General features: G+C 50.2%; 1 protein-coding gene across 1 annotated transcript in view; it reads right to left on the bottom strand.

Moving 5' to 3' along the window:
* The window catches only part of PRIMA1 (proline rich membrane anchor 1), an 86,533-nt gene extending 72,308 nt beyond the window's left edge, over nucleotides 1–14,225 (bottom strand). Inside the window, exons 1-3 of the mRNA XM_011991733.1 lie at nucleotides 14,160–14,225; nucleotides 13,381–13,504; nucleotides 5,269–5,404 (exon numbers count right to left, since the gene is read on the bottom strand). Of these exons, the coding sequence (XP_011847123.1) occupies nucleotides 5,269–5,404; nucleotides 13,381–13,473 (229 nt within the window). The 5' untranslated portion in view covers nucleotides 13,474–13,504; nucleotides 14,160–14,225. The remainder of the gene's footprint in view (nucleotides 1–5,268; nucleotides 5,405–13,380; nucleotides 13,505–14,159) is intronic.
* Nucleotides 14,226–14,298: the final 73 nt, after the last annotated feature.

The raw sequence follows: 14,298 nt of genomic DNA, 5'->3' as shown, positions 1-14,298 counted from the left end.
GAGTTTGAGAACAGCCTGACCAACATGGTGAAATCCTGTCTCTACTAAAACTACAAATATTGGCCGGGCATGGTGGCTCACGTCTGTAATCCCAGCTACTAGGAAGGCTGAGGCAAGAGAATCACTTGAACCTGGGAGGCAGAGGTTGCAGTGAGCTGAGATTGTGCCACTGCACTCCAGCCTGGGTGACAGAGAGACTCCTTTTCAAAAAAAGAAAAAAAAAATTCGTGGCAAATTAGAACAAAACAGACACCCCCAAAATAAACATAACAAAAAACAACTTGAAAAACCACTGTTGCCTTTGCCAGCAGAAGGGTGGCCCAGCAGTAGGGTGACCCGCTGTTCCAGTTTGTCCAGGACTGAGGGGTTTCCTGGAGCACAGGACCTTTGGGGCTAAAACCTAGAGAGGCCTGGGCCAGCCAGGACAAGCGGGTTGCCCCGAGGGGCAGGGCAGCAGCAAGTGCTGTCTGGATGAAGAGCAAGGCCTGCCTGGCCAAGTGAAGGATGCCGTGCAAATGTTCCTGGTCATTACTTCTAGGGGGGACTTCACAGGCCTGCACGAATAGGTGTTTCTCTCTCCGCTTTTTCTCCCTTTATCCCAGACACACACACCAAAGCTCAACACACTTGTGGATCAGTGTCACTTCAGCAGGGAGCTTCCTGCCTGATCCTTGGGCTGCTAATTCTGGGCCTCAGCTTTGGCCACTCCTTCTTCTTTGTGGCCTGTCCAGCCTCCCTCTGCTCCCACCTGGGAATTCTACCTGGGAATTCCCTCATGTCTTCCTAAATCTGCCCTCACTGCCCCTTTTGGAATTATATATCCCCTTCCCAACAGCACCTCTTTATCCCCCAGGTCTGGCTGGCACTCACAGGCTGCTCTTCATCAGAATGCGTCCACAGGATGATTATAGCAATGGATACCTGTCTAGTTTTCAAAAGTACTTCTCACTTTCAGGAACCCTCAAGTCAACCCCATGGGGTGGGTGTAGCCTATGCACCTATTTTACAAAGGAAGAAACTGAGGCTTTGGTTAACCAGCTCTCTTAAAATCATGAGGAGGAAAGAGCCGGGCTAGCACGCCAACATAGGCTCAAGGAAGGCTCGTGGAATCGGCCTCTTATGCCAAGCACTTGGTCTTTCATGACCTGGGCCCTGCTGATGTGGACAAGTCCCTGTGTGACTCTGTATCCCTCAGGGTGCCCAGCGCAGGGTTGGACATAGAACAGGTGCCTGGCAAATGCTCACCAGATAAATGAGAGGCCCTTGTGAGTGGCAAGAATACAAAGGACATCAGATGAGCAATGGGACAAGGACTGGTGCATGCCTTGAGCCAGTGAATCCAGAGAGATGGCAGGAAGGGACACTCCTGTGAACACCTTCTGCAAATGACAGTCCACTGGACCATGAACTCCATGAGGGCAGGCGCTGTCTGCTGCCCACTGCATACCCCACACTTGGAGCTCAGTGCACACCTGTTGAGTGACAGCTGAGGCTCTACAGCATTGAAGCCCTGTGCCCTCTGGGAGACACGAATTCCTTCAGGGTTATATAGCAGGCACTTGTTTTTTGCTGTTGTTGTTCGTTTGTTTTTTTGTTTTTGTTTTTGTTTTGAGGCGGAGTTACGCTCTTATTGCCCAGGTTGGAGTGCAATGGCGCGATCTCGGCTCACTGCAACCTCTACCTCCGTATTTTATGATTTTGGCAGAAGTTGTAGATGTGGCCGTAGCTCTGACATTTATTGGGCACTACTTGTGTGCAGGGCTCTGGGCTGAGCTCAAGGAGGACCAAGAGAATGAATAAATCATATTCTCCACCACTGGTCTAATCCACCTTACATGCCTGAGGCACTCCATGGCTATGGTAGACATCCCCTGCCCTCCTGGCCTGGTAGCCATGTTCTTATTTTTGGGTTATAGCCCTTCTATTCGGATTTTCCTGTGGGAAACCACCTCTCCCTGAGCCTCTATCCACACATCCCAACTCCAGGGGTGGTCACATGGCCTGGTCCTGACCAACCAGCATATTCTATCCCACAAGCCACCATGATTGGTCCACCGGTGGGCACATGACCCAAGCTAGTCCGGCGAAAGTCAGCCTCAGGGCTTCCCTTGGACTACTGGGAAACAGAAGGTCTCTTCCTAGGGAGATTACTGACTGTAAGGATGATGGAATGCTGGAGCCTGGAGCTACAGGAACTGAGCCAGCCTGAGAGAAAAGGCAACCCAGGAGAAATCAGGAGAGAGCGATAGAGACAGAGACAGAAATCTAACACCATCATCATTTGAGACCATGGATTCAGCAGACCTGCTGACTGGATATCCTGATACATGAGCCCACAAGCTAACGTCTTTCTCCCTAGTTTTTGTATTGCTTAAACCACTTCAAGATGTGTTTTTGCTACTTGAAACTGAAAAAGTCCTGCCATACAGAGCTCTCCTCTCTTACTCTCCTCTCCCAAGGAGCACCTTCAGTCCCAAAATTCAGCATGAGTTCTCTCCTCTCTACCCAACCAAGCACTCTCCTCTAGCCTCCTCCCATCTCCGTAGCCCCAGCCTGGTTTCAGGCCCTCTTCGATGGTCTGGGGTCTGAATGATCTCAAGAGACCCCCACCTGACTCCAGTCCGCCAGCTCAACCCCAATCCACTCCAATCCAACCCACATTGTCAAAACAGCTTATCTTTCTGAAACAGACAATATAGGCTCATGTCACTTCCCCACTTAACACCTTTGTAGGCTCATCACTGCCCAGAGCAGTTTCCTAAACCTTTGGGTCCCTGTCCTTGCAGTTATGGAGCTGATTTTAGACGGTACATAGACCCAGCACTCAAACACATTGAGACCTGTAATAAGAAACTTGAACTCCTTTTGATTCTCTCACACACTTTCCAATTACTTTATAGAGAAGATCTCAGCACTGTGCTACTATGACTTTGACATCTCTCTACCACTTACTTCTCTCCCTTTTTTAATAGAGAGGGAGCCTCAAGCTCAGAATCTTCCAGAGAAGGCTGGAATTTTAAAACCTTGGTTTGCTTTCATTGCATTTATTATTATGGTCACTTTCCATTTATGCCAGTGGTACTGGTTTCTCATTTACAGTAGTTTTGTAAAGATAAAGAAATTAATTTGTATACACACAAAAGTGAGTTTATTTAAAGAAAAAATAAGGCAAATAAGAGATGGTACTTGGATATGCATGAATGTAGGTCATTGTTTGGCAAACAATGACCTATAGGATGAAATGCGATCTGCTCAGCTAGGCACACAGGCCCTTCTAGGTCCTCCTCCTTGGCCACCCTTTCAAGCCACTGAAGGGCTTGTGACTCTCAAGAGGAGTCTCACAGAGCCACACCTCCAAGCCTTAGTCCACCCTCTTCCTTCTGCCTGGATGCCCTTTTCCCCCAACCTGCTTAGCAACCTGGAACAATCCCATTCATTCATTTTTTTTTGAGACGGAGTCTCACTCTGTGGCCCAGGCTAGAGTGCAGTGGCGCAATCTCGGCTCACAGTAACCTCCGCCTCCCGAGATCAAGCGATTCTCCTGCCTTAGCCTCTGGAGTAGTGGGGATTACAGGTGCCCGCCACCACGCCCGGCTAATTTTTGTATTTTTAGTGGAGACGGGGTTTCACCATGTTGGCCAGTCTGGTCTCGATCTCCTGACCTCATGATCTACCCACCTCGGCCTCCCAAAGTGCTGGGATTACAGGCATGAGCCACCGTGTCCGGCCAATCCCATTTATTCTTAAAGACCCCTGTTACTATTTACTGGGGCTACTGTTTTGCTTAACTATTCAGGTATTTCCAGTGCACCTGGCAAACCATTTCTGTGTTCTCTCAGGCCACTCTTTGTGGGTTGCTGACAGGATGGCCTTCCCTTGGAGGGCTGAGATTCCAGAAGGCCAGGACGGTCCTTCTTCTCTGTCTGACACAGATGCTCAGTGAGCACAAGATGACCTGAAGGGACCCTAGCTGGGGGATGTGGATCATCAAATACAAACCACTGGGAGCTACGTGCCGTGGGGCCCAAAATGTGGGAGACTGAGGAATTCTAAAGGAAGGGAAAGGAGTGATCTCCAAGGGTAGGTGCAAGCCCAGGGATTCTTTCAGGAGAGAGGAGGCCAGTGAGCATCCCGGGATAGAAAGATCCGGCAGAGGCCCGGAACAGAGGGCCTGGCAGGCCTAGGTTCTCAACTGTAACTTGCATTTGAATCACCTCAGTACTTGTTATTGTGACAGTTCCCAAGTCCCACCCCGAAAACTCTGGCTCAGTGGGTTTGAAGTGGGCCCATGAAGATGCATTTTAAAACAAGTGCTTTGGGTTATGCTGAAGCAGGTCATTTGAAGGCCAGGCTGTGAGAAGCAACGGGCCACAAGGTGTCAGGGAAGGATGGAGATATATAGAGGCCTCACAGTCAAAATGCAGGAATTCACACAAATTGCAAAGATCCTCCAGAACATTGCATCACTGACTGAGGACCAAGAGGCTGGAAACACAGCCTACCAGACAACAAGCTTTGTGCCAAGGTTATCGAAAATACATCCCAAATAATTCCATGGAGATGCGTTTAATGAGGTCGATACGGACGTGATCACAGGCATCCTATAGGTGGGAACTTGAAGGAACCATGTGAAATACAGAACCTCCTTTGGAGAGACCTTATCAAGTAGCAATTGTAAACAGGGAACTTTACCATGTAGAGGTCAGGGCTGAGGCCATTTCTGGCTAAAGAAACGCTCCTTTGTTTGAATGACGGCGCAATCAAATTGTTCAGAGATGAAATTGTCCAAGGCAAACAAGTCACAGAGAGGATTCAGCAGAATTCGGTGCACATAGCTGAAAGGCATCTTGTAACTTTGCTCCCAGAGCATTGACTTTGGTTCTACCCTAACTGCCTCCTTAAATGTAAATTCTAATAGAGAAATAGAACTGTGTGTTGGGGGAGGGGGGCTATTTAAGACCAGTCCCCAGCAGCTGCCCCCTTTAAAGATCTGGCCTTCAGAACAATCCAGGCCAAGTCACTCATCAAATGGAGATTGACTTTTATCTGATTAACTGATGGAGAAACATCCTTCTCCATCTCGCAGGAGCGTGCTGTGGGAAAGGCGTTTTGCAGACTGCAGGGGAAAGTTGGGCCTTGGCTTCCCTCCTGCTTGGACAGTGGAAAATTACCAAGAAGGCAGGGCTGCCCTCGGCCACGCTCACTGGATCTTCATGGGCCCAGGAAAACACAAAAAGAAACCTGAAAATGGAGTGAGCCATTACCTACCTGGGGCGGAGAGAAGTCTGGGAGGCGGTGGGGGCGGGGGCGGTGGGGGCAGCGGGGGAGGAGGCCGGCACTGGCAGACGTGTCGGCAGCTGTCAGTCACTTTGGAGCAGGACTTCTGGGGCTCACCGTGCGTCACCTGTAAACATGGGCACACGTACCCAACAGAGGGAGAAGACCATAAGGCAACTAGAAGCTGAAACGAGCCCAGGCCACCCTGTCTCCTGCCAGGCTGGGACTTGGGATTCCTCTCCAAGACCAAGGCAGGAAGAATCGAAGTCAGATTGGTTCAGGGGGACAATGTTGTTGGCGGCTGGCCTGGCTGGTTGGAGACCAAGGTTTTCTTCCTAGCTTTGCCAGAAACCCTGGGCAAGTGACCTGGATATGAATGAGAAGTCGACAAGAACTTGAAGGTTAACTGGTAGAATTTCCCCATTGTACAAATGGGTAAACTGAGGCCCAGGCAGAAGCAGCTGCCCGAGGGTCTCACACTTGGAGAGTGAGACCCTTTATTTCCTCTGTAATCTAAGCCCAGCCGCTTCTCCTGTCTTCCTTGCTACGGCCCAAGGCCAAGCCCTGGCCTTCTCTCCAGCCCTCACTCCTCACCGCCTTTTCGTGTCTACTCTGGGGCAATGCCCCCCTCTCTTGGGGAGAAACCTCATCCAGTGAGGCCTCTGCTCCTGTGTCCCCACGTGACCGGAGAGAGCAGAACAACCTGCCTGATGCTCTCCACTCGATGTCCTGGTGGTCTTGTGGGAAGGGCACCACCTCCATCCCCCCAGCAAGCCCCAGATGCCACCTCACCCCTCGTGGGATCATGTGGCTTACAAGGTCTGCAAGGGGTGATCCCTGACAACCTCTCTGGCCCCGCCTCACCCCATGCTCTCTCCCCGCCATGCTCACTCCCCGTCTCTCTGCCCTCATTCTCTCCTTTCAGTTCCAGGCCCCTGGCCTCTGCAATTGCTGCTCCAGTGGTGGTAATGTTCTCCCATCCCTACCCCTGCTGCGCCCCTGACTCCGCTTGGCCATGACCTCACAGACGTGTCTCTGATCTCTTTATCCAGCCAGATCCTTTTGTATGGGCTCTCCTGGCACCAGGTTCCCCTCGAGGGGCAGAAATCTACATTTGGATGTCACCTGGTTCATACCTATTTTCACCATGGCACTGTGAGCTCGCTGAGGGCAGGGCAGGCTTTGTTTCTCCTCTCTCACTATCATAAATCACCACGTAAGGGAATGCCCACCATTAAATCTTTGGTGAATGAATGAATGAATATGAAAAACTGGGCCACAATCCATGCCTCTTGAACCCTGGTGTGGTGTTTTTCCAGCACAATCTCAGCTTCCTCATCTGTCAACGAGGAAGGGTAGCCGGAGTGAGCTGGGCTCCACCAGCAGTTCCCAGCCCTGGCTGTACATTGGAATCTCCCTGGTGGTTTTAAAAAATACCCATGCCTGAGCCACATCGATTAAATCAGAATTTTGCAGGTGAAGCTGGGCCTGGGGATTTTGCTTAAGCTTCCCACGTTAAACTTCTTATGCAGAGCCAGCATGGGAACTGGGTGGATGGATTAGACTGACTGCCAGTGTCCCTCGCTATACAGAGTGCCATAAATCCAAGAGTCTGGTGTTTCATGCCTGTCCCGGGGAACAAGCTGGTTTAAAAGCACAAAGAGTTGCCAGTCACCCTCCACCTCCTCAATGGCCACAGTTAATTTCTCTGTCATCTCTGAGCCACTAGAAACTAGAACTCCACTTTCCCTGCAACTAGCCATGTGTGGCCTGCCTTTGAATGCTGATCCAGCCCCTCTGCCACGTGGCAGGGAGATCCCCCGGGGCTGGGAGGCTCCCATCACACCTGGAAGATGTGAAGAAGTAATGTGGGTAACGTCCACTGGGGTGGCAGCAGGAAGTGGGCTGATTTACAGCCCTGGCTTAATATCTACGAGGCTAAGAGGCTGCTGCTCATCACCTTTTAATGTTTTTAAAGGGCCATTGACTGCGTTTCAAACCCTGGAAGGCAATCTTCTCTCCCACTGGGAAGAGCATACCGTCAGATGGTGGCCTCTGCTCAATTATTTTACAGAAATGATTAACTCCTTACATGTCAGTGGGAAATCCACCGGCTTCTAGACCAGTGCCATTGTTAGACGTCCCATCATTGAGCCTGTGCCCCCCTAGATTCTGACCTTCCGAGACCCTGGGATTTGCTAGAAAGCTTCATTCTCCTAACAGCTGGCCTCCGAGCCCACTTCTTCAATGCACTCTACCAAGTGTGTGAACTTCAAGCAAGACCATTGCCAGTGCAATTATTTTCTCAGTCTCAGGTGCAATTTATGAGAGAGAGTTCAAGAGGAGCACATTTGGCCCGACACAATGACCTATTTTTGTGAGAGGATATGAAGGCACAGATGTATAAGGATATTTAATGTGATGAAGTTCTAGGCAGAAAAATCAGGGCCAAATTTCAAGGCTGCAGGAGGAAGAAGTGAAGGAGCACACTACATTTAAAACATTGATAGTTCTTGCCTGTAATCCCAGCACTTTGGGAGGCCGAGGCGGGTGGATCACCTGAGGTCAGGCGTTCGAGACCAGCCTGGCCAACACGGTGAAACCGTGTCTCTACAAAAAAATGCAAAAATTAGCCGGGGTGGTGCACGCCTGTAGTCCCATCTACTCAGGATGCTGAGGCAGGAGAATGACTTGAACCTGGAGGTCAAGGCTGCAGACAGCCAAGGTCATGCCACTGCACTCCAGCCTGGGCGACAGAGCAAAACTCCAGTCTCAAAAAATAATAAATAAATAAATACATTAATAAAATTGATAGCTCTGGCCAGGTGCGGTGGCTGACACCTGTAATCCCAACACTTTGGGAGACTGAGACAGGCGGATCATTTGAGCCCAGGGGTTCAACATCAGCCTGGGCAACAGAGTGAGACCTCATCTCCACAACTTTTTTTTTTTTTAATTAGCTGGGCATGGTGGCACATGCCTATAGACCCAGCTACTCCAGAGGCTGAGGCGGGAGGATTGGAGGATTGCTTGAGCCCAGGTGGTTGGGGCTGCAGTGAGCTATTGCAGTGCACCACATTCCAGCCTGGGCAACAGAACAAGACCCTGTTTCAAAAAAAAAAAAAAAAATCAGTGGTTCTCAGTCTCTTATATAAGGGCCTCTCTGAAATGTGAGCAGGCACAATTGCTTAGCCAACTGTTCTCACGAAAGGATCAAGTCTGGTCTGTCCTTATGCCTGACAGCTGGGCCTCCACTGCTGTGTCCTGATAGTTTGGTCTAGTCCAAGCCTATGGTGTCTGAGCCTGCCTCGACTCTGGGTTACTCAGGCCCCATATCCACTTGCTAGCTTCTCTCCATCCTTCACATCCATTTCTTGAACAGCCTTATTGCGTGTTCATGCAAGAAAAGGACTGAGATTTCTCTCTCTCCTCTTTTTGAGACAGGGTTTTGCTATGTTGACGAGACTGGTCTCAAATTCCTGGGCTCAAGCAATCCTCCTCCTTGGGCAAAGCCATCCTAAACCCTCCTCCACCCCAAATTAGACTCACCTGCTCAGTGCTGCTGCTTTATTCTGCAAACACTTCTGTCTGGGGCATTTCCGTGCTATTTTGTAATGCGTGTTTCTCTACACTAAGTTGTGAGTGTCTTAGGGCAGGCAGGTAGATGAGTACTTTATTAATCCTGAACAATCATGATTTTCTGAGCCTTACTATGTGTCCATCATAGGTTCTTGCTCCCATTTCGCCCTGGGCATAACCGGGAGAGATAGGTGATATCATCCACTCTTAACAGGTGGCCCGCAGGCTCAGCGAAGCTAAGTGATGTACCAAAGTTGCCCAAGGCCCAGCATTCAGTTGGCGTTCAGTGAAAAGGTGCAATGCCCACCAGCGGAGAAACATGGGATCTGTCCCATTCCCCAGTGCTGGTTCCACTTGGGGGTTCTGTTGATTGGCAGTGTTGTATTTAGACCAATAGAGAGGAAGCCTCGGGTGTCCGGAGCTTGTCTCAACACCTGGCATTTGGTTTCTATCTTGGGGAATTTCAAAAGGAGAAGGAACTTGCCCCTAAAGTAACCTGCTCTTAGCTGGACTTCGTTAAGAAGGAGCAGAGGCCCAGAAAGGTTAGTGACTTGCCTAAAGCCCATAGAACACAGGCTGGTATTGGTACTTCCTGGGACCACTTCTTATTCCAGTTTCACCATCATCTGCCTTCCAGGCCCTGTTCTGCAGTGTTCTCCTGCAGCCAGAATCCTGTAAGTGCTGTAGGCTTGAGAGTGGGCTGAGGCACAGGTAATGTCCTGGAGTCTCCTGGATTTGGTACCTGTAGCAGGGGTCTGAGGGACACAGTGTTCCCAGCATCAGTTCCCTCTTCTCCAACCACCGTCCTACTCCTGGCCAATCAGTGTCCTACCACCGTCCTACTCCTGGCCAATCAGTGCAGTTCTGGGTCCAGCAGACGTTGCCTCCTAAATCGTCCTTGAATCCATCTACTCCTCTGTTTCCTTTGCTGCCACCTGAACAAGGCCACCATCAGGTCTCCAGTGGGCAGTACCTGCCTCTCATCTAGGGTTGCTAGATAAAATATAAGACACCCTATTACATTTGAATTTCAGATAAACAACCAATAATTTTAATTGGGAGAGTTATTACATGGGAGAGATACTAGGAAAACAATTTGTAGTTTATTTGAAATTCAAAGTTAACTGGATGTCCTGTATTTTATTTGCTAAATCTGGCCACCCTCCCCTTACCTACCTCTTTGCCCCTGCCTTGCCTCCTCCCTGCATCCATCCTTCATGCAGGAACTGGACTGAGATTTCTCTTTCTCTTTTTTTTTTTGAGACATGGTTTCACTATGTTGGCCAGGCTGGCCTCGAATTCCTGGGCTCAAGCAATCCTCCTGCCTTGGCCTCCCAAAGTGTTGGGATTACAGGTGTGAGCCACTGCAACCAGCCTGGACTGAGATTTCTAAAATACCAACCTGAGATTGTGTCATCTCTTACTTAAAACCCTTTACTTATAATGACATCCATAGCCCTCAGGATCAAGTCCAAACTGCAGGACACTATGTTAGTGGCTTACAACAGTGGCCTTACCTGGTGCTTCTTTCCCCTGGGTCTTCCAAAGTCCCTCTCTCCTCTGGCCTGGGGCTGTTCCCTCTGCCTGGACACCTCACCCTCATATGCATCCTAACTTCTCATCCTTCATGTCTCAGCTGAAGCACCACACCCTTCAGGCTTCTATGACTCTTGCCCCTAGTTCAAGTTATTTCTTCTTGCTGAGCTCTCTTGATGATAATTACTTGTTTAATTAGCTCTACATTGCCAAACTATCAGTGCCACGAGGGAAGAGGCCACTAAGCTCCTTGCACTTAACAAAGGGCCTGGCATACAGTAGGCGCCCAATAAATGCTGCCGAATGACTCATCAAAGCTGCAGAGACTGACTATACAAGGGGTTCAACATCACTTGGGTCTGGGGTGGCTCCTCGTCAGCACACAGAGACCCGTAAGGCCAGATAAGAGGCGGTCTCTCTAACTATTGCTTTAGGAAGGCAGCCACAAAGACGATAGCTTCTGGCATCTTTCATGGAGACAGGCCAGCACCACGGTAACTTGATGAGACACACTCCTGTCACACCTAATAAATTTGCCAGCCTGTCATCCTCTTCCCTTGCAAAAAAAAAAAAAAAAAAAAAAGAATAATCTGGAAGTGAACTTAGAAGAACCCTAAATCACACTACATCACAAAAGCTCGAAATCTCAATTCCAGACACATGAAAGAACAGGGGGGAAAGGCTAAGGAATGCTCCCACCAACCCTTTCGGCAATTTAAATGTCGTCTGACTTTAATGATTAAGCTCCTTATCAACTAACAGCAGCCAGAGGCTTAAAGCTGATTGCAAGGTAAGAACCTGGTGCTTTGGGGGACCCCAGGTCTCTTGCCTCATTGAGGATCCCATTAATCACAGGACTTTGTTATGTTGGCCTTGTCCTTCCAAATGTTCTTCTGGCAAAACGCTCATGGAAAGGCAGATAGCTCTGAGTTTGTTCTCCAGATTAGAGAAACTCCTATGACGTGACAGATTTTATTTTCCCCACTTAAAGAGAAACACATGGCTTCGTGCATTTCCATTTTTCCTCTTCTCTCCTATGTTCCCCCGGATTTAGCTCTTTTGCTTAAAGCCAGATCCATTCATTCCAAAACCCCTTTCCCTTGATTTCTCTGTCCCTATCATTTGTAAATTAATTTTTCCAGAGCCTTAAGCCAAGGTTTTACCCATTCTACTTGTCTGGAGGGTTCCTTTTGAAATTGATTTTTATGAAAATTGATTTGTATTGAGTAAGAGCATCTGAAATACACACACACATACACACACACACCCCTGCACACACACACACACACCTGCTTGTGTAAGTACTGCCTGGCTAAAGGACACTTACAAAACTGAACCGCTTTCACAAAATTATTTCTTCTGGGAGGAGTGCGGGGTGCTTATGGGTCTTTTGTTTAGATCCTACTAGCTCACACAGTAGAATTCTAGTCTTGGAGACTGACAACCTCATTATGTTGCTTCCCACCCCAGCTGAAGAAGTCTTATGGAAGAGAGAAAACTGTAAACAAATGAATCTAAAAACTAAGTGAACTCAATATCTGAGGTTCAGCTAAAAGTTGAACAAGGGAAGCTGGTCCCAAGCCACTGAAGTGTTTAGAAGTGACAAAATTGTGTTTCCTGAGGAGACACAGCTGAGTTTAATAACTGCTGTTTCACACATTAGACAAAGCTGTCAATTCCAAAAGGAAAACAATTGTGAGTGAGATGGAGGCAAGCCAGAGAAGAGAGCAGAAGACGGGGCCTGGGAGTGGGGGTGCTGAGCAGCGTCAGACCCCGGCTCTCGATGGGCAGTCACCCAGGCCATCATCCAGGCAGGACTAACTGAGCAAGCTCCCGGCAGGGCCCATCATTTGGGGCAGCTCGGGGATCTCGATAGACTGGCAAGTGGTCTTGCCGCCTTCTCCTTTTTTCTTGGTCTGTCACCCCTACTCAGAGCAGCCATGTGAATGGTCCCCAAACCCCAAAATGCCACCAGGAGAACATGAGGCTACAAATACCCGCGAGTGGATCCACAATGCCCAAAACAATGAAAATGTCCTCCAGAGCCTGCAGAAAAAAATGTCAAACAGACCACGCAGTGATCAACAGAGTACCTGGTCAGCCAGGCAGAAGAACGGCAGTACTATTACTCCTATCAGCGATGGTAGCAACCACTACCGGTTAGTGTTCATCATGGTCCTGGCACTGCGCCAAGTAATCCTTACATATCTCATCCAGTACTTAGAATAGTATAGTCAGGAAGAAGAAACTAACTCTCAGAGAGGGTAAGTGAGTTGCCTAAAGCCTCCCAGCTGGTGAGGGACAGAGCTGAAGCTCAAATTCCGGAGCTGACATCGAAGTCCACCTTGTCACCTCTCCACTGTACCAGTGACCATGCACATTCTGGGGGGGACTAGGGACCATACCATTGAACCCTGTCTCTGATCCTAAGACGTAACTCCAGTTAGTGACTGCCTGGCCTCTGCCCTGCGATTTAAGGGGCACAGGGTGAGAGATTCAACCCTGGGCAGTCCTGACAGATGGGCCACCACGCATTATCTGTCCACAGCCTCAACTCTGATACCTACAAGGAACACAGTTGCCTTCTGTGTTGAAAACCAGTTTAAGAAAGGTAATTTGAAGTTCATCAGTGGTTCTGGCGGGAAAGAAATAATATACATCCTTGGGATGACTTTTCCTTGTAAGTTTGTTTCTTTCCTGAATTTCTACCCTAGAATGCTATCATCGGAAGGTATTCTCTGAGCCCCTTTCCATTCCAAGACCCGCCCCGGTCCTGCAGGCTTTAGGCCACAATTGAAGCCTCTCTTTGGAGTTTCTTGTCTTTTCAGGGGTAGGGTATGGGGTACCATAGCAGCTTTTCTTTTCCCAAGCTTTTCCGAGAACCAATCAGTGGGGCGGCTGCAGGAAGCCAGGGTCTCAGGAGGGAAGGGGCAGCTCTCCCCTCACCCAGGAGGTCCTCCCAGCCAGTGCGCAGCCGGCGCGTCTCACCTGCACGAAGCCCCAGAGCGGGTGGAGCGCGCAGTGCAGCAGCAGCGAGGACCAGCAGCAGCCACGGCCCAGCACCAAGTCCCGGAGGAGCATCTCGGCCAGCGACGCCCGCTCCTGGGGCGAACTGTCAGGAGAGCAAGGCTCGGGTCAGGCGGACACCGCGCGGGCACTTTCGCCGCCGCGCACCAATATACCTCCCATCCCGGATCGGTCGGGCACGCCCCGCACCCAGGGGCACCCTACTAAACCAAGCCTGCACTTACACTCCAGCTTACACCTTCATTGACTCTTCGTAAATCCCAGAATTCACACTCTTTTCTTAGGCATATCCCCAGAACCCCGCACGTACACTTTAGCTCCGCGCACAGCTCCAGAATATGCGTGCATACCTTGGCCCCATGCACACCTCCAGAAACAGCCAAGCACACTTATTGCGCCCCATTAACCCCTAGAAGCAGCCATGTACAACTCACTCTCACTATGAGCACACTTCAAACCCGGCGGGCACTACTCACCCTGTGCGCACACCCACAGAAACAGCCGTGCACACCCACCGACTCCTGCCTGCACCCTCGCTGACCCTGCATGCACGGCACCAAGAAATCTCACGCTGCGTGCACCCTCACTGCCCAGCCGGCCTCATTGCGCACACTGCAACATAGGCACCTCCGTGCGCTGCCCCTTTGCACGCCCCTGCCCAGCCCCGATCCCCCGCTCCCGGGCGTGGGTTCCCCCCACGCCTCCATCTCCGCCCGCACCCTTCTAACGCCTCACGCCACCTTGCCTGGCGGCGGCCCCAGCCGATCCTCAGCTCTGGGAAGAGAGGTCCGCGTCCCCCCCGCGGCAGCTCTGTTTCCCAGCCGCCGGACAGCCCCCATTTAAAGCCAGCCGCCTCCCCAGTCCCCCGCCCTCTAGGCG

The sequence above is a fragment of the Mandrillus leucophaeus genome, unplaced genomic scaffold (genome assembly GCF_000951045.1).
Source record: "Mandrillus leucophaeus isolate KB7577 unplaced genomic scaffold, Mleu.le_1.0 Scaffold4, whole genome shotgun sequence".
In the NCBI taxonomy this organism is placed as follows: domain Eukaryota; kingdom Metazoa; phylum Chordata; class Mammalia; order Primates; family Cercopithecidae; genus Mandrillus; species Mandrillus leucophaeus.
Note: the sequence above shows the minus strand (reverse complement) of the source record. Positions and strands in the feature narration are given on the sequence as shown.